Source organism: Somniosus microcephalus, chromosome 12 (genome assembly GCF_052327205.1).
Source record: "Somniosus microcephalus isolate GS21.2 chromosome 12, FLI_Smic_1.0, whole genome shotgun sequence".
NCBI classification, from domain to species: domain Eukaryota; kingdom Metazoa; phylum Chordata; class Chondrichthyes; order Squaliformes; family Somniosidae; genus Somniosus; species Somniosus microcephalus.
The window spans coordinates 10,024,567-10,042,604 of NC_140998.1; the positions used below are offsets into that span (position 1 = coordinate 10,024,567).

Below are 18,038 nucleotides of genomic sequence, written 5' to 3' on the forward strand. Positions count from 1 at the left end.
TGAGGTTGCCAATGGTCTAAACCACATCATTCTGTTCCAATGAGAGCCAGCCTTTTAAAGGATTATTCCAAAATACTAATTGGCTTTGGCCAGTCCTGCATTTTGGATTAACACCTACATATGCTTTAACGCTCACTCAGGTTCTCCTCCATGCAATGCCCTACTGCTGGGGAGAAAGCAGGGACCGGGTACTGAATTTGGATGATCAGCCATGATCTCATTGAATAGCGGAACAGGCTCGGGAGGCCGAATGGCCTACTCCCGCTCCTATCTTCTATGTTTCTACACAAGAGCTGACTTATTCTAGGTGCTTTATCTCAAATACCCCAAAAAGTGCGCCGCGACGATTCTTTAGGCCAGGGTACTGAGAGGGAAAGGCTTTGTGCAGCAGTAATATTGGCCAGTGGTACAGTGGATTTGAATTGGGGAGGTTGTTTCACCACCTTTTCCCGCCCTGCCTTTTCTTGAAACAGACACGCATGTCAACAAGTAGAGGCGAGTTGCTTCTCCACAATGTGGCATAGTCATTCATGGTCTGCTGGTTTGTTACTTCACAGCAGTGATGACTAGGAGTCTATGGGAGCAGGGCTCCTGGCTATGGATAGTGGTTGGCAATGTTCCCTTTTTTTGGGGTGCACGGTCCATTCAAAATACCACCTTGCGCGGTTTGTCCTATTTAAAAGCCGGTGAGCTGGCTGCGCTCCGAGCATTCAGAACATTGGTGGTTGGTGCAGGAGACTTGATGGAAGAAAGGAAGGAAATATAAAAATAGCCACCCACAATGTGGGAGGGAGACAGGACAGTTGGGAGCTCCTAACCTAATTAATAGATTTACCACATTTGGAACCCGGTCAGTTGGATTGCAGTAAGTCTTTGCTGGTCCTCTACCTTCCTAAACAGCAATAAAGACAACGTCAGGATAAAATATAATCATGTAAAAATCTTTATACTGTACAGGTTCATCAGTTGCAAGTACACTGAGGTGTCGAAACATGTCATTCGTCGGTCAGCTTCAAGCCATTTTAAACAGATCGCACATCTGTACAAAAAAGATACGGCACAAAAGGAGTGCACTACTGAACACTGCCCATTGCAGCTTCAGTATGTCAATAACAATACTCTCTAGCCATTATAAATAAATAAAATTAATTTACAATCAAACATTCCTTCAATTTTTTAAGATAGTTTGACTCTGCAGTTGATGTAATAGGACCACGGTATGTAGTTTAATATATTATCAGTTGAGGCAGCAAGAAGTCGAATTCCTTGCTGTGCTCCCTTCTGTTAGCAGCAGTTGAATGCAAAATGTCTTTTTTTAGTTGGGGGGCGGGTTTAAGTGTTTTATACTCATGCGTAGAAAATGAGTTCGGGGATCTGCCCCCCTTGTACCCCTGTGCCGTTGGTGCTGTCAGACGAGCACTGGAACTGAAATGTCACTTTCCCGCACTGCACTTCCGTCATCCCCTCTTGCCCGAAGTAGCTGAGCTCGTTGCCATCCAGGATGGCGCTGGCGGTGTAAAAGGTGTCCTGCTCCACCTGCACCGGGTGCTCGAACCAGACCGAGAACGTGGTGCTGGAGCCGTCCGAGATGAACTTGGTAAAGTTCTGTGCCAGGATAACCCCCTGCCGCTTCAGTTCGATCTTGACGCTGTACTCCGCCTTGCCGCAGCTCGAGCCGTACAGCCCGAGCCCGGCGATGAAGATGCGCTTGTCCACCGCAAACTGGATGCTGTCGCACCGGCCCCGATACCGCCACTGGTTGCTGCGGTAGGCGGAGGACTGGAAGCGGTGGCACCGCTGAGGCGCCAGGCCCTTCCGCTGGGTGGTGGGGAATTCCAGCTGGGGCTTCTTCAGGGCCGTGTACCACAGGAATATGTCGTGGGTCTGCTCCAGGGTCAAAAGGTCGCACTGCGCCGCCCCGTTGGCAAACTCCTCCAGTGTCATGGTCGGAACCCGCACTATGTAGAGGGCCTTGCCCAGCACGCTCCTCTTGTTCCGTGCACTGGGTGGCAGCCCTTGCCTTTTGCACTCCGCCTCGGCCCAGCTCAAGATGGCCTCGAACACCACGACCTCTTTGGTGTTGAGCGTCTCCCGCGACAGGATGATCTCCAAAGTCTGCAGGTCGATCTCGCAGAAGCCCTCCGACCGGAGGGCCAGCTCGGCCTGGGCGTCTATCACTTCCCAGCAGCGCTGGGTCAGCTCGGGCTCCTCAAAGAGCCTGCTCTGGGACAACAGGACGCAGGCATTCTTCGCCTCCAGGCTGGTCTCCAGGAAGTTAACGCAGGCCTTTGCCAGATAAGGGACAATGTACTTCTTGGCAGCATACAGAGTAGCCAGCACTGTGTCCGCTTCCAAATCAATCTCGTCACTATACAAATACCTGCAGAAAGGGAGAAGAAATACTCTTTAAAAATCTCATCCACCTACACAATTAAATCCACTTTAAAATCTTCTGCACAAAACAATTAAATCCACTTTAAAATCTCTTGCACAAAACCGATTAAATCCACCTTAAAAAAAACCCAATCAATCACAGCCCTTATCTAAAAGATTATTCTACTAGTATTTTTTAACGATTAATAAAATGACAGAAAAGATTCTCCTCGCTCTCCTAAGATGGTTATTTATACCCTTCCCTCTCCCAAAGCCACACACACAATCCTCCCTTACTTTAGCAGAATAAGGAAAGCTGCGGGTTCCACATCTGGAATATGAATGTCGGATTTATCCTCGGCGAGTTCGCCATAAAACATGGCATAGAAAACTGAACTGCCGACGGCCAAAATGTACTGGAAGGGAACGACACACAAGTTAAAAACAAACAAAAGATTACACAGACTATTAGCAACGCCTCCCCATGCATTAAAAAAAAAATCCCTTGTCTATAATTTATAATGTGCTTAACTTTTTTTTTTTAAAAAACAATAATTACAGTTGCCAAGAGTTTGAGTGCAGGGAGTCGCAACTTTTCAATCACACAGTTCTTTTAAAAAAAAACACATTTCAATTCCCCACGCCTCCTTCAATCCTCTTAATTTATTCGGTTTACAAAAAAAATCTTTGATCAATTAATTGAGAAAAGCCCCCGTGTTTACACACACACACCTTATGAGCTGGAACTCTCTGTGATGACCCCGGGGACCCCACGATGAAATGTACATCTGCCATCAGCTCGTTATTGTACATCATAGCATTCCTGGGGCAGGGAAGGGACAAAACAATTCATCATTTCAACAACAACAACAAAAAGTTTAGTGGAGGGAGGGGTGGGGAGGTTGTAAAGTGCTTACCTTTCCCGGAGAGTGGGGTAGAAGGACTGCCAGTTGCTGTTGTGGATGTGGTTGTTGTTGAGGTTCTGTTGCTGGCCCTGGCGCACCAAGAGGCTCCGCTTGGAGTTGCTGAGCGCGTTCTTGCTGCTACCACCGCCGCCGCTGGTGTTACTGCTGCTGCTGTCGCTGGTCTGCTGGCTGTTGCTGTGTTTGGAGGGATACAACTCCGCAGCCATCTTCTTGCCGAGCGAGAGAGTTACGATCTCATAGCAAGCCGGGAGCTTGCTGCTGTCGCTGGCCGCCCTCTTGACGCTCTTGGACTTTTTAAGGGTTTCTGAAAAGCAGAAGACAGACAGACAGAGTCAGAGAGAGAGCAAAACAAAACCCGACGGTCCACGGGAAGTGGGCGGCAGGTCACTTAATTCACAAAACATTCCCCCCCCCCCCCAAAAAAAAATAAACAGAAAAGCAACTTTCTGTCCTATTTACTGACCCTGGATATATTTCACCAGCAACATAAAGATCCTGGATTGTTTTAGTTTAATTTTCCAGCAGTGGATGCGAGCCAGATTTGCAGTTAAAAGTTTTTTTTTTACCCCTTTTAAATCAGTGACCAGATCTAAGCTGTAAAATTGCGATTTATTTTCTCCTTTCTCCTCTTCCACGTCCTCCGATTTAAATCCCCCAAAATAGTCCAGTAAAATATCCGGGCGATCTAAAAAAAAATGTTAGCGAAAGTGATGCAGTTTCTGGGGTTTTTTTTTTAAATATTTTTTTTCTTTGCAAGATGTTCGTCCCTTCTGGAGTAAAAGTTAAGATCCCGGCTGCATCTGCACTTCAGGCTTTTTTAGTGAGTCGAGTCCAATTCGCAGCGAACGACAACACTCGAGTATTTAATTCGGAGCCTTCCTGTAATCTACAAACTATCAGATAGATCCGTGCACCTCACTCGGAGCCTTCCTGTAATCTACAAACTATCAGATTAGTGCTGGCTCCTTTTACTAACAGCAGGTGTTCACGTGATGCCAAATCTAACCCAAACACCAGGCTCCAATAACAAGGGAGGGGGGAACAGGAGAGAGAAACGAGGGGGAGGAATGAAAGCCGAAGCCAGCTCAGCAGCGATTGATCGGAATATTAAAATATACAGGAAAAAAAAGGGGAGGGAGAGATTTACATGTCAATCTCCAATCAACCCACCCACAGCACAGAGAGAGAGAGACACACACACAATTATGTAGTTAGCCGACACATCAATAATGTCTGTTTATTTATATATATATTAATTCTGGCGCTTGTGTTAATGCAGCGACTAGTTCAGGTTAAAACCGATTGAAAAAAGTTGACTTTAGGAAATCGAAGCCAGGAAGTTCAGTCCCGATTCGATTAATGGCAGTTTTTGAAAACGCATGCAATAATGCAACAAAAAAAACCCTAAGAAATCGGTCTCTTTCTCTCTCCTCCACATCCCCACGTTAATGATGTCTGTAAACCGCTTTGATGAAAATAATAATTTAAATAGATCAATAATTGCAAAGGCCGGAAGGGACACGCACAAAAACACAACACACACAGCTCGGGATCCGCTCCGCCGCATTCAGAGGCCAGTATCGCCCGGGATCATTGCAACAAACACCATTTGTTTGTAAAATCTGCTCAGCAGAGGTTGTGCCGGGGCCGCGACTGTACCTGGGCTGCCTTTAGCTGAGGTCGGTAAGGAGGGAAAAGCCGGTTAAAGTTTGGATTCCGCCATCCTCCCAGCAGGAAGCCATAATCAAGCCCTTTCCCCACCTCCCTCCCTCCCCCACTCTCCAAACCAACGATTCAGGAATTGGAAATGAGACAGGCGGTGGGGGTTGGGCTTAAAGGGAAACAATCTGCTTTTCCAAACGATCCCGACCTTCATCAGCAGAGGGACTCCGAGCTCCCAAATAAACAAGGATGGCAAAATTAAGTCTCAGATCCGTGCCTTGCAGGATGTAGGATTTCAAGGGCACCTGTTCTTGTGAAAGCCTCAAAGCTTTGTTTATCAAACACTGGGCAGCATGACACGAGTTTGCTTCAAACATCATAGGTAGACACACAAAAAAAATGTTGATGGTGACGTGCAGCTGATCTGGCCCTTGTTTAACCCTTTGTCGCAAAAGACTACATTAAAACCCTCCAGCTTAAGAAAAAGAAAGACTTGCATTTCTATAGCGCCCTTCACGACCTCAGGACGTCGCAAAGCGCTTTACAGCCAATGAAGTACTTTTTTGAAGTGTAGTCACTGTTGTAATGTGGGAAATGCGGCAGCCAATTTACCCAGATAATCTGTTTTTTAGTGATGTTGATTGAGGGATAAATATTGGCCAGGACACCGGGGTTAACTCCCCTGCTCTTCTTTGCAATAGTGCCATGGGATCTCTTAAACTGAGGCTCCCTCTGCCCTAACGTCTCATCCGAAAGACGCCACCTCCGACAGTGCGGCGCTCCCTCAGTGCTGCACTGGAGTGTCAGCCTAGTTTTATGTGCTCAAGTCCCTGGAGTGGGACTTGAACCCACGACCTTCTGACTCAGGCAAGAGTGCTACCCACTGAGCCACACTGCTTACATTTAGCTTCATTAACACTGGATTTAAGGAGGAGAAAAATCACTCATTATTATCCAGTGGCCCTGCCGGTAATTTTAAAAAAAAACCTAGCTATTGATCTCAGACACATCGTTGAGTTATCACTAAAATGTAAAAGGAAAAACAAATAAGTAGTGATTAGGTGAGGTCCAATTTTGGGTTTTACAAGTTTGAAGATTACAGGAGGAAAGCAAGACTGAGGGCGATAAGTTCCACAGCCTTCAGTCTCTGGGAAAGAATGAGTTAGAGGGGGTCTCTGGATTGAACTTTTCTTTTTACATCTTGTCCAGGAGTGTGATACAGAAAGCACGTCTAGATTTTGGGTTGGATCCATCAAAGCTAGGAACGGTTGCTATTTAGCATTCTTGTGAGCAACTGAATGAACTGTCTCTGAAGAATTGAAAGAAACCAGATTTTCATTGCTTAATTGAAGGGTATGGAGGTGGTCAGAGTGTGATTTGGCCATTGTACTGAGAGGACTGAGGATGTGTAATCTGGAAGAAGTTCATGAACATAGAATGGAATGATCAGGCAAGGAGAGTTCGATGATGAGCAGAGTTGGCCATTGATGCAAAGAAGGGGCAGAATGGGAGTGGACACAGACCTGAGGGAAGCTGTAAACTGATGGGATAAGAGAGGATGAGACATCAACTACAACTACAGGGATAGCTCACCTGTGTTCCAAGGGCCACCTGGGGTTCCTGAATCCTGGCAATCTGCCCTTGAAGCCTGGGCATCTCAGTCCTATTTGTACTTAGCTTTTGATTTGTGCTGTTTCAATTTTGTGGGATGGAGGTTTGTAAAGGGCTGTTTCTGGCCTCATTGGTGGAAAAATCCAAAATCCAAGATTGGTTAGTAACGAAAAGTTGAAGTTAATGAGACATTGATTTAAACTTTATAAGTCACTCTCAAGCATCCACGGTGCTCACTAATGTGGCCCATTGTAGACAGTTAGAACAGGATTGGTTCAGCTGCCAATTGTTTCTTTCCACAGTTGAATAGTCTTTCAACGCATTGTCTAGGTGCTCACTTAAAGAATAGCCACTTGGGTGAGGTATCGGAGGGCTTTGATAGGGCAGACACAGAGAAACTATTTCCTCTGGTGGGGGAATCCAGAACAAGGGGCATGTTCTTTAAAATTAGAGCCAGGCTGTTCAAGGGTGAAATCAGGAAGCACTTTTCAGCAAAAGAAAACCCTTTTCACACCAGCGCACTTGGGGAATTGACTGAATCCCAGTGGTTAACTCCTCAGCCATCACTGGCTAATCTTGATCAGGTGATGGACTGGGGGTAGGGAAACCAGATCACAGCCTCCCAGCATGGAACCAAGTGCACTAACCTACTTTATAAAATACATTGTTCAGGCAGAAAGCTCCATAAGTAAATTCCATCAGGATGACCCATACCTAGTAATGAGTTCTCCCTCCCTCCCTCCCTCCAATGTTCCCCCTTCCTCCGCTCAAGGTGCTGTCTCTTGGGGTGCAGTATCACGGACACAGACTGCTACTGGTACCTCACTCAAATGGCTGTTCTTGTGTAAACCCCAGCCAACAAAAACAACAGCGCCTTTAATGTAGTAAAACGTCCCAAGGCGCTTCACAGGAGCGTTATTAAACAAAATTTGACACCAGGTCACATAAGTAGATATTAGGGCAGAGAGAGGTAGGTTTTAAGGAACGTCTTAAAGGGGGAAAGAGAGGCAGGAAGGTTTACATAGAAACATAGAAACATAGAGATAGGAACAGGAGTAGGCCATTCGGCCCTTCGAGCCTGCTCCGCCATTCAATGAGATCATGGCTGATCTTCGTCTGAGATCTTAGCTGATCTTACCAGTTCAGTACCCCGTCCCCGCCTTTTCTCCGTAACCCTTAATCCCCTTAGCCTTCAGAAATATATCCAATTCTCTCTTGAAAATATTTATTGAATTAGCCTTCACAGCCCTCTGTGGCAGGGAATTCCACAGGCTCACCACTCTTTGAGTGAAGAAATTCTTCCTCATCTCTGTTTTAAATGATTTGCCCGCTATTTTTAGACTGTGGCCCCTGGTTCTGTGCTCCCCTGCCATTGGAAACATTCTCTCTGAATTCAGCCTGTCCAGGCCTGCCATAATTTTATATGTTTCGATGAGATCCCCTCTCAATCTTCTAAACTCCAGTGAGTACAAGCCCAAACTATTCAATCTCTCCTCGTAGGTCATTCCCGCCATTCCAGGTATGAGCCTGGTGAATCGCCGCTGCACTCTTTCCATGGCAAGAACATCCTTCCGCAGATGGGGCGACCAAAACTGTACACAATACTCCAGATGCGGTCTCACCAGCACCTTGTACAGCTGTAGTAAGGTATCCCTATTCCTATACTCGAACCCCCTTGATATGAAGGCCAACATACCATTTGCCTTCTTAATCGCCTGTTGCACCTGCATGCTCTCCTTCAGTGACTGGTGCACAAGAACACCCAGGTCCCTCTGCACTTCCCCATCTCCCAATCTATTGCCATTTAGATAATAATCTACCCTCCTGTTTTTACCCCCAAAGTGGATAACCTCGCATTTATCCACATTATAGTGCATCTGCCACGTATCCGCCCATTCCCCCAACCTGTCCAAATCGCACTGTAGCCTCCTGACATCCTCATCAGAGCCCACCCCTCCTCCTAGTTTAGTGTCGTCAGCGAATTTGGAAATATTGCATCCAATTCCCTGATCCAGATCATTTATATATATTGTGAACAGCTGGGGTCCCAGGACAGATCCTTGCGGCACCCCGCTGGTCACTGCCTGCCACTCCGAAAACGAGCCGTTTATTCCAACTCTCTGTTTTCTATCCGCCAGCCAGTTCTCTATCCACGTTAATACTTTGCCCCCAATCCCATGAGCCTTAATTTTGCATGATAATCTTTTGTGTGGAACCTTATCGAAGGCTTTCTGGAAGTCAAGGTACACCACATCCACTGGCTCTCCCCCATCTATTTTACCAGTTACTTCCTCAAAAAATTCCAGCAGATTAGTCAAACACGATTTACCCTTTGTAAATCCATGTTGACTCTGTCCGATCCTTTCCCCATTTGTCAAGTGCTCCGCTATTTTATCCTTAATAATGGACTCTAGCATTTTGCCCACAACCGATGTAAGGCTTACTGGTCTATAATTCCCTGCTTTCTCTCTACCCCCCTTTTTAAATATTGGGGTAACATTAGCTACCCTCCAATCCACGGGTACTGTTCCCGAGTCAATGGAGTTCCGGAAGATGATCCTTAGAGCATCTGCTATCTCCAGGGCCACCTCCTTAAGTACCCTAGGATGTAGTTTATCAGGCCCCGGGGATTTGTCGGCCTTCAGTCCCCTCAACTTACCCAACACCATATCCCTAGAGATACTAATTTCTGTCAGCTCCTCCCTCTCATTAGTCCCTATGTTTGCCGATATTCCTGGGAGGTTATTTGTGTCCTCCTTTGTGAATACAGAACCAAAGTATGAGTTTAATTGGTCTGCCATTTCCTTATTCTCCATTATATATTCTCCCGAATCGGACTGCAAGGGACCGACTTGGGATTTTACCAGTCTTTTCCTCCTGATATACCGATAAAAGCTTTTGCAGTCTGTCTTTATGTTTGCTGCAAGTTTACTTTCGTATTCTATTTTCCCCTTCCTGATTAATCCCTTTGTCCTCTTTTGCTGTATCCTGTACTGCCCCCAATCTTCCGGTCTGGTGCTTTTTTTTGCCAGTTGATATGCCCTTTTTTTTGATTTTATGCTGTCCCTAATTTCCCTCGTTATCCACGGTTGAGCCACCTTTTTAGGTTTATTTTTATGCCAAACCGGTATAAACATGTTCTGGAATTCTTCCATTCTATCTTTGAATGCTTGCCATTGTCTATCCACTGTCAATCCCCCCAGAAACACCACCCAATCAATCTTACCCAATTCCCGTCTCATACCCTCGTAATTCCTTAGGGTGGGAATTCCAGAGCTTCGATCCTTGGCAGCTGAAGGCACAGCCACCAATGGTTGAGTGATTAAAATTAGGGATGCTCAAGAGGCCAGAATTAGAGGATCACAGATATCCGAGAGTTGTGGGGCTGGGGGGCGTTACAGAGGTAGGGAGGGACGAGGCCACGGAGGGATTTGAAAACAAGGATGAGAAATTTAAAATTGAGGCATTGCTTAACCGGGAGCCAGTGTAGGTCAGTGAGCACAGGGGAGATGAGTGAACAGGACTTGGTGTGAGTTGGGATACGGGCAGCAGAGTTTTGGATGACCTCCAGTTTACGGAGCCAGTGCGTGTTGGGGACATGAGTGTGCTGAACCTGTCCTCAACCTGACGTCTTTTCAGTAGTCACTGGATGATGGTGATCCTTGTCATGATTATTACCACCTCCCACTTTCATCCAGGGACATTGGGCACTCCTACTGTAGCCCAGCTGTGATCAGATAGCTGGCAAGACTGGGGATTGTCCTGAGTGCCAGGTATGGGCAGCAGACAAGGCGAATTATCTGTGAAGCAGACACTGTGAACCAACACTGGCGGAGCTCAGTCACTTAAAACAAAAATAAAGAATATTATTATGGAGATAAATACTGGGAATTGTGAGTACTCTGAGATAAAGAGCAGCTTACTGTTCTTTAATTATACACCATTATTAGTGAAATAATCCTATTTACAAGGCTCATAAACCACTTCAGAAGAACAGATGTGCTCAAGTATATAGGGCACAGAGCTCAACTGTCTGAGTAATGTGGTTACTGTATAATGGGATAGAAAGAAGGGGAATGAACTTGCATTTATGTAGCATCTTTCACCACCTCAGGACATCCCAAAGCACTTTACAGCCAATGAAGCACTTTTGAAGTGTAGTCACTGTTGTAATGTAGGAAATGCGGCAGCCAATTTGTGTACAGCAAGATCCCACAAACAGCAGCGAGAAAAGTGACCAGATAATCTGTTTTGATGTTGATCGAGGGATAATTGTTGGCCAGGACACCGGGAGGACTCTCCTGCCATGGGACCTTTTACGTCCACCTGCGAAAGCAGATGGGGTTTTAATGTCTCATCCGAAAGACGGCACGTCCGACAGTACGGCACTCCCTCAGTACTGAACTGGAGAGTCGGCCTGCATTATCCGCTCAAGTCTTTGGAATGGGGGCGTGAACCCACGACCTTCTGACTCGGAGGCGAGAGTGCCACCCACTGACCCACGGCTGACACCTAAATAGAGCAATATGGTCTATTTTTTAGACTGATCTTGCACTATGTAGGTTTTTCCAGAATGACTTTTCTCACTTCTGTCCACCAGCTCCTCCACCCTCTTGGATCCCCAGGCAGTGACGGTTGCTGGGTACTTTGTCCAGGTGTCAGTTCCTCACATATGAGCTCAGCAGGTATTTGACTGTCGATGGGGGCATGCATCAGAGCGTGATCCGATCCTAGTCTTTATGGAGCAGAATATGCATGCACTCGGGAGTCGCTGAATTGAATTCTGGAGCTGGAATCCCGTCCTGCCTCACTCAGCACAGAACGGGAACCGAATCTGAGACCTGCTTGATCCTTGTGGCTCAGTCATCGAGGGAGCTGGGTTATTTTTTGTAACTTGGAATATGTGTTAACAGTTACTGGTACTTAGAGTTTCAATGTAGTCCCCTACACAGCCTGTTGACTTTCAGTAATACCAAGAATTTGAGTGTTTTTTGTCAGTTTTGTTGTAATTCTTGTCAAAGTTCCACTACTGTTATCAAATTAGCTTTGCCATGATTATGTAGCACTTACTGCGAGAGGAGAGGAGGAAGCAGTAATGTCTGCCTTTCCACATCTATTAATTACACACTTGTTTTAAGTGCAGCTTTTCACCTATCTCTTTTCCCAGAATCATAGAAACTAGGAGCAGGAGTAGGCCATTCGGCCCTTCGAGCCTGCTCCGCCATTCAACGAGATCATGGCTGATCATCCAAACCCTAGCACCCGGTCCCTACACCGACAGCCATCCCACCCAAGCCCCATCCCCGTAACCCCGCAACCCCGTGTATTTAATCCCCCCTAACACTAAGGGCCAATTTTCCACCATGGCCAATCAACCTAACCCGCACATCTTTGGACTGTGGGAGGAAACCGGAGCACCCGGAGGAAACCCACGCAAACACGGGGAGAATGTGCAAACTCCACACAGACAGTCACCCGAGGCCGGATTTGAACCCGGGTCCCTGGCGCTGTGAGGCAACAGTGCTAACCACTATGCCACCATGCCTTGCTTTCTAATATCACCAGATGGATATGGAGGAGAAATCCTACTCCGCTTATCCTAGCTCATCTATCCAGAAAGACCATACTGTCTTCCCATCATGGTATCTTTCTCAAACAATGCCCAGCTTTTCACCCCCACAACCCTACCTGGATGACCTTCTGGCTGAACCAGACTGTTCACAACCTTGATGTCATATTTGACCCTGAAATGAGCTTCCAACCACATAACCGTGCCATAGCTAAGACGGCCTGTTTCCACTTCCATAACATCGCCCGTCTCCGCCCCTGCCTCAGCTCATCTGCTGCTGAAACCCTCATCCATACCTTTGTTACCTCTAGACTTGACTATTCCAACGCACTCCTGGCTGGCCTCCCACAATCCACCCTACGTAAACTTGAGGTGATCCAAAACTCGGCTGCCCGTGTCCTAACTCGCACCAAGTCTCGTTCACCTATCACCCCTGAGCTCGCTGACCTACATTGGCTCCCGGTTAAGCAATGCCTCGATTTTAAAATTCTCATTGTTGTTTTCAAATCCCTCCAGGGCTTCGCCCCTCCCTATCTCTGTAACCTCCTGCAGCACCCCCACCCCCGAGATATCTGCGCTCTTCTAATTCTGCCCTCTTGAGCACTCCTGATTATAATCGCTCCACCATTGGTGGCCGTGCCTTCTGTTGCCTCGGCCCTAAGCTCTGGAATTCCCTGCCTAAACCTCTCCGCTTCTCTTTTCTCCTTTAAGACGCTCCTTAAAACCTACCTCTTTGACCAAGCTTTTGATCATCTGTCCTAATTTCTCCTTATGTGCCTTGGTGTCGAGTTTTGTTTTATAACGGTCCTGTGAAGCGCCTTGGGACGTTTTACTATGTTAAAGGCACTGTATAAATACAAGTTGTTGTTGTTATGTGCTGCTACTCATTTTCCTGACAGTTTACCTTTTTACTTGTTTGAGCCTGTGTCCCTCTTAGTCACCTTTCCGAAAAATCCAGTTTTCCCCAGGCTTTCTTCCTCCTTACAGGGACATGACTGTAGTGCTGGTGCTGGTGCAGAACCACTAGGTGTCAAAGTCCTTGTGTTCCAGCAAAGATCCAAACATCAGGGACCCACAATAAATTTCACAGTAGGAACAACCAAAATTGAACAAACCACTCACTACACATACTTGGGCTTAAAAATCAGTTCTATGGGAAACTTCAAACTGGCTGTGAATGAACTGAAAGAGAAAGCAAGAAGGGCTTTCTATGCCATCAAAAAATCAATCCAAATAGAAATCCCAATTAGCATTTGGCTCAAAATTTTCAAATCAGTAATTGAACCAATTGCACTCTATGGCAGTGAAGTATGGGGACCGCTAACTCAACAAGAATTCGCAAAATGGGACAAACACCTAATTGAGATCCTACATGCAGAATTCTGTAAAAGTATCCTCCGGACTCAAAGGAAAACAGTAAACAATGCATGCAGGGCGGAACTAGGCCAATATCCATTAATAATCACTATCCAAAAAAGAGCCACCAAATTTTGGAATCACCTACAAATGAGCAATCCCCAATGCTATCACTACGACGCCCTGAAATGCTAAGAGCTGACCATAAAGAAGAATACCCTCAGTCAACTAGTCCTGGGACTCAGTGAAGTAACTACTAACAATACTAACAATAACCAGCCCCAGGACAGTGACAGGGTAACACAAAGAATTCGACCCAACACAATCGTCGCTAAGCAAAAGGAAAAATATCTGTCATATTGGACAGAAACAACAAAAACCCAAAGCAAACTCAATTGCTACTTGGCCCTAAACAGACAATACAACATAGCTGATTACCTGACCATGGTAAAGGATAACAAACTGAGAAGAACCTTGACAAGGTACAGACTTAGCGAACATAGCCTAGCGATCGAAAAAGGCAGACACAGGCAGACCAGGCTGCCAAGAGAGGACAGGATATGCTCTCACTGCAGTCAGGGAGTGGTGGAGACAGAGATGCACTTCCTCACAGCTTGTGGAAAATATCAGGGCATCAGGGAGAATTTCTACCAAAAATTCTCACAAATATGCCCTGATTTCAGAAATCTGAATGACAACCAAAAACTCCCATTCCTACTGGGAGAGGAGAGAAGCTGTATAACACTGGCGGCACACTATGTTACAGCTTGCCACGAACAGAGGGACAACCAGTAAACTAAGAAAAGAATATATATAAACAATGCGAATGTATATTTATACACTCAGGGATATACCTGTTTATACACTGTATGAGTAGAACTGCGTTTATGTGCTAAACCATAAATGTATTTTGATGCTTTGGCAACATAAGATGTAACTTATCATGCCAATAAAGCGATTTGAATTGTGAATTGTGACTGGAGACACCTAGCTGCAGTAACAGGGCACTACAACCACTCCCTCTGTGACCAGTCCTGTGTGACCAGTATTGGGATGCAAAATAGTTTCATGATGCAAGCAGCCTGTTGTGTGGGACCACCAGCTCGGGGTTGGATCCTTAGACAACAACTGTCCCTAGACTAAAAAGAAAGAAAGACTTGCATTTCTGTAACGTGTTTCACGACCACCGGATGTCCCAAAGTGCTTTACAGCCAATGAAGTACTTTTTGAAGTGTAGTCACTGTTGTAAACTAGGAAATGCGACAGCCAATTTGCGCACAGCAAGAGCCCACAAACAGCAATGTGATAATGACCAGATAATCTGTTTTAGTGATGTTGGTTGAGTGATACATATTGGCCCAGGACACTGGGGCTAACTCCCCTGCTCCTCTTCGAAATAGTGCCATAGGATCTTTTATGCCTACCTGAAGGCAGACGGGGCCTTGGTTTAATGTCTCATCCGAAAGTTGGCACCTCCAATAGTGCAGCACTCCCTCAGTACTGCACTGGAGTGTCGGCCTAGATTATGTGAGTAACGGTAAGCAGCACCTTTCCAGCATGCAGGAGATGCCCACACACGGAACAATAGGTCTCCAGCTTTGAAACCAGCCGACAGACTAGCGGCAGATGATACAAGAATGTGGGTCAGTTTGACATCTGTATAAACAAGGGAGAGGTGCACACGTAAATTGCTTTGGCATGGGTATAAATATGGGACAGCGGCACAATTGGGTTAAGTATAAACTTGACAGAGCAGCACTGGTGAGCTGGTTTGGCCTCTCGCACTATCTTGCAATCCTGACCCGGACAAAGTTGAAAATGCCTCAAGATGAGTGTTTTAAAAAAATTTTTAAAAAATTATATTTTCCAGCTCCTTGTTCTTGGCTCCATGGGCTGCTCAATATCCATATAAATTGATGCAATATGACTTTATAGATAAAGTTTTTGATTATTCCAAAATACATGTACATAGATCCCTGAAGGCAGCGGAACAGGTAGATAAGGTGGTTAAAAAGGCATATGGGATACTTGCCTTCATTAGCCGAGGCATAAAATATAAGAGCAGGGAGGTTATGATGGAGCTGTACAAAACGCTGGTGAGGCCACAGCTGGAGTACTGTGTGCAGTTCTGGTCACCTCACTATAGGAAGGATGTGATTGCTTTGGAGAGGGTGCAGAGAAGATTCACCAGGATGTTACCTGGGATGGAGCGCCTCAGCTATGAAGAAAGACTAAACAGGCTGGGGTTGTTTTCCTTGGAGCAGAGAAGGCTGAGGGGGGACCTGATTGAGGTGTACAAAATGATGAGGGGCATAGATAGGGTAGATAAAGAGGAACTTTTCCCCTTAGTAGGGGGGTCAATAACAAGGGGGCATAGATTCAGGGTAAGGGGCAGGAGATTTAGAGGGGATTTGAGGAGGAACTTTTTCACCCAGAGGGTGGTTGGAATGTGGAACTCAATGCCTGAAAGGGTGGTGGAGGCAGGAACCCTCACAACATTCAAGAAGCATTTGGATGAGCACTTGAAATGCCATTGCATACAAGGCTATGGACCAAATGCTGGAAAATGGGATTAGACTGGACAGGGATGGATGGGCGGCGCAGACACGATGGACCGAAGGGCCTCTTTCTGTGCTGTAAAACTCTATGACTCTATGACATGTTAAAAAAAAAAAAACAACTGGTCCGCTGATGCCCTTTCAAGGAAGGAAACCTGCCATCCATATGCGATCTGGGCCTATATGCGACTCCATTCCAACCAATATGGTTGAATTAACTGCTCGCTGAAGTGGCCCCGCAAGATGCTCATCTGTATTAAACTGCTCAGGGCAACTAGAGATGGGCAGTAAATGACCGCCATGCCAGCAACACCCACATCCTGAATGAATAATAATTAACTCTAGTAATGTGTGGGATCCTGGTAGCACTGGGAATTGATGTGTCACAGTCTTGTAGTGTGGCGAGGTAGAGGTCACATCAGGGCAGTTCCCTATTTCACCTGAGGGGAGGGGAGACTCCTCAGGAGAGGGCAGTTTCACACATGACCTAGTGTGAGTAGGGAACGCAAGTTTTTCTTTCTATCTTTGAGTTCCACCATATTTGCTTTCTCTTCATCTGCTACAGCACAAGATTAGCCGAGGCCTGTGACTCTGCTATCGGCTGAGGAATGGACCTAGTAAAGGGATGGGAGAGCACATTTGGATTGTCACCAGCTTTCCATTCAGAAATAATCACTTTATACTGGCAGATATTTGGTTACAGTGAAGCCTACCCATTCCCTTGATGGTGTCCCGACAGCTAAATTGGTAGAGCCACTGTATGGTAACGTGCAGTCCCAGCCAGCAAGTTCTCCAGATCTCTGCTCCTCCAATTATGGCACCTGGCCCCGATTTTCATCGCTCCACTATTAGTGGCCGTGCCTTCAGCTGCCTCGGCCCTAAGCTCTGGAATTCCATCTCGCCTCTTTATCTCTCCTCCTCCTTAAAACCTGCCTCTTTGACCAAGTTTTGGTCACCTGTCCTAATATCTCCTTATGTGGCTCGGTGTCAAATTTCTTATGATAATCGCTCCTGTGAAGCGCCTTGGGACGTTGTACTACGTTAAAGGTGCTATATAAATGCAAGTGGTTGTTTGTTTCCTGAGTATATTTGCTCTCGCGATGTGTGCCTATCCCTAATGGCCTTGAAAACAGTTCCTTCTACAACTGAGCGGCTTGCCCGGCTATTAAGTGTTAAGCAGGTGGTGTGGGTCTAGAGCCACGTGTAGGTCCGACTGGGGTAAGGGCAGTAGGTTCCCTTCCCTGAGGACAGTACGAACCAGCTTTGTTCTTGGAACTATTCAGCAGCTTTCATGGTCACTTTCTCCAGTCCTAGTCCACAAACGACCAGATTTATTGATTTTTATTTTGTGGTTAGACTATTTTCTCTGGCTGGTGTTTGCGGTGGGGGTGGGTGGTGCAGTGATGAGGGGACATCAGTTTTAAGAGCGGTTTTGTTAGGCAGGGAATGTTTTGCCACAGGGAGTGATTGAGGCAGAGACCCCGGCTTCTTTTAAGGGAAATTATTTTGAAGCGGAGGGAGCGACAGGGCTCTGAGCAGAGCACGGGGTAGTGGAATTAGCTTTGGATTGCTCCAGCAAGGAGTGGGTGCAGACAGTTGTGTGCTGTCGACTCCTGCGGTTGTAGTTAGTTACCTGTTCCAGCCAGGGTGGCGCTTATGGTGTTACATTTGGCCTCAAACACTCCTGGGCGAGGGAAGTGAAAAATCAGCCAGGGTTCATGTCCTCGATCGCTATCCAATGACTTTCACTGGACAGGGAGCTCCTGTGTTTGAGAGGAGGGGGGAAAAAACAGAGATTGTTTTTAAAAACTGCTTCTATGATTCTATTCTTAAAAACTGCTTCTGTACCGTCGAAACCAAATACACAGAATGACATTCATGAAGTGAAACAGACCATTCATTGAGGTGGGAGCTGAGCTCGGGCTCCTGGGATTCCTCCTGTGTTGGAGCTGGCAGCAGGATTGGCCTCAGAAATGTTTGAAA

At 46.3% G+C, this 18,038-nt stretch overlaps 2 protein-coding genes across 5 annotated transcripts in view; one reads left to right on the forward strand and one right to left on the reverse strand.

Moving 5' to 3' along the window:
* Positions 1-18,038, forward strand: part of brf1b (BRF1 general transcription factor IIIB subunit b) — a 465,668-nt gene that overhangs the window by 194,508 nt on the left and 253,122 nt on the right. The window lies entirely within an intron of this gene.
* Positions 926-5,063, reverse strand: btbd6b (BTB (POZ) domain containing 6b). 4 transcript variants are annotated; one of them, XM_086002583.1, is made up of 5 exons: positions 4,959-5,063; positions 3,291-3,603; positions 3,106-3,196; positions 2,671-2,789; positions 926-2,380 (listed from the first exon to the last, which is right to left on the reverse strand). In XM_086002583.1, exons 2-5 carry the CDS (start codon positions 3,503-3,505, stop codon positions 1,348-1,350), a joined length of 1,458 nt encoding a protein of 485 aa, XP_085858709.1. In that variant the 5' UTR covers positions 3,506-3,603; positions 4,959-5,063; the 3' UTR covers positions 926-1,347. The 4 variants fall into 4 exon arrangements, with proteins under 4 accessions (XP_085858709.1, XP_085858708.1, XP_085858710.1 ...); XM_086002582.1 differs by lacking the exon at positions 4,959-5,063 and adding an exon at positions 3,763-4,356; XM_086002584.1 differs by lacking the exon at positions 4,959-5,063 and adding an exon at positions 3,866-4,349.

What these genes read in the sequence shown, in the direction of transcription:
- btbd6b (XM_086002582.1), bottom strand. Translation starts at nt 3,787, where the DNA reads ATGTTGCTGGTGAAATATATCCAGG. An exon ending in GCTGGTGAAATATATCCAGG is followed by an intron (nt 3,604 to 3,762) that starts GTCAGTAAATAG and finishes TCTGCTTTTCAG; the next exon opens with AAACCCTTAAAAAGTCCAAG. An exon ending in GCTTTCCTTATTCTGCTAAA is followed by an intron (nt 2,381 to 2,670) that starts GTAAGGGAGGAT and finishes CCCTTTCTGCAG; the next exon opens with GTATTTGTATAGTGACGAGA.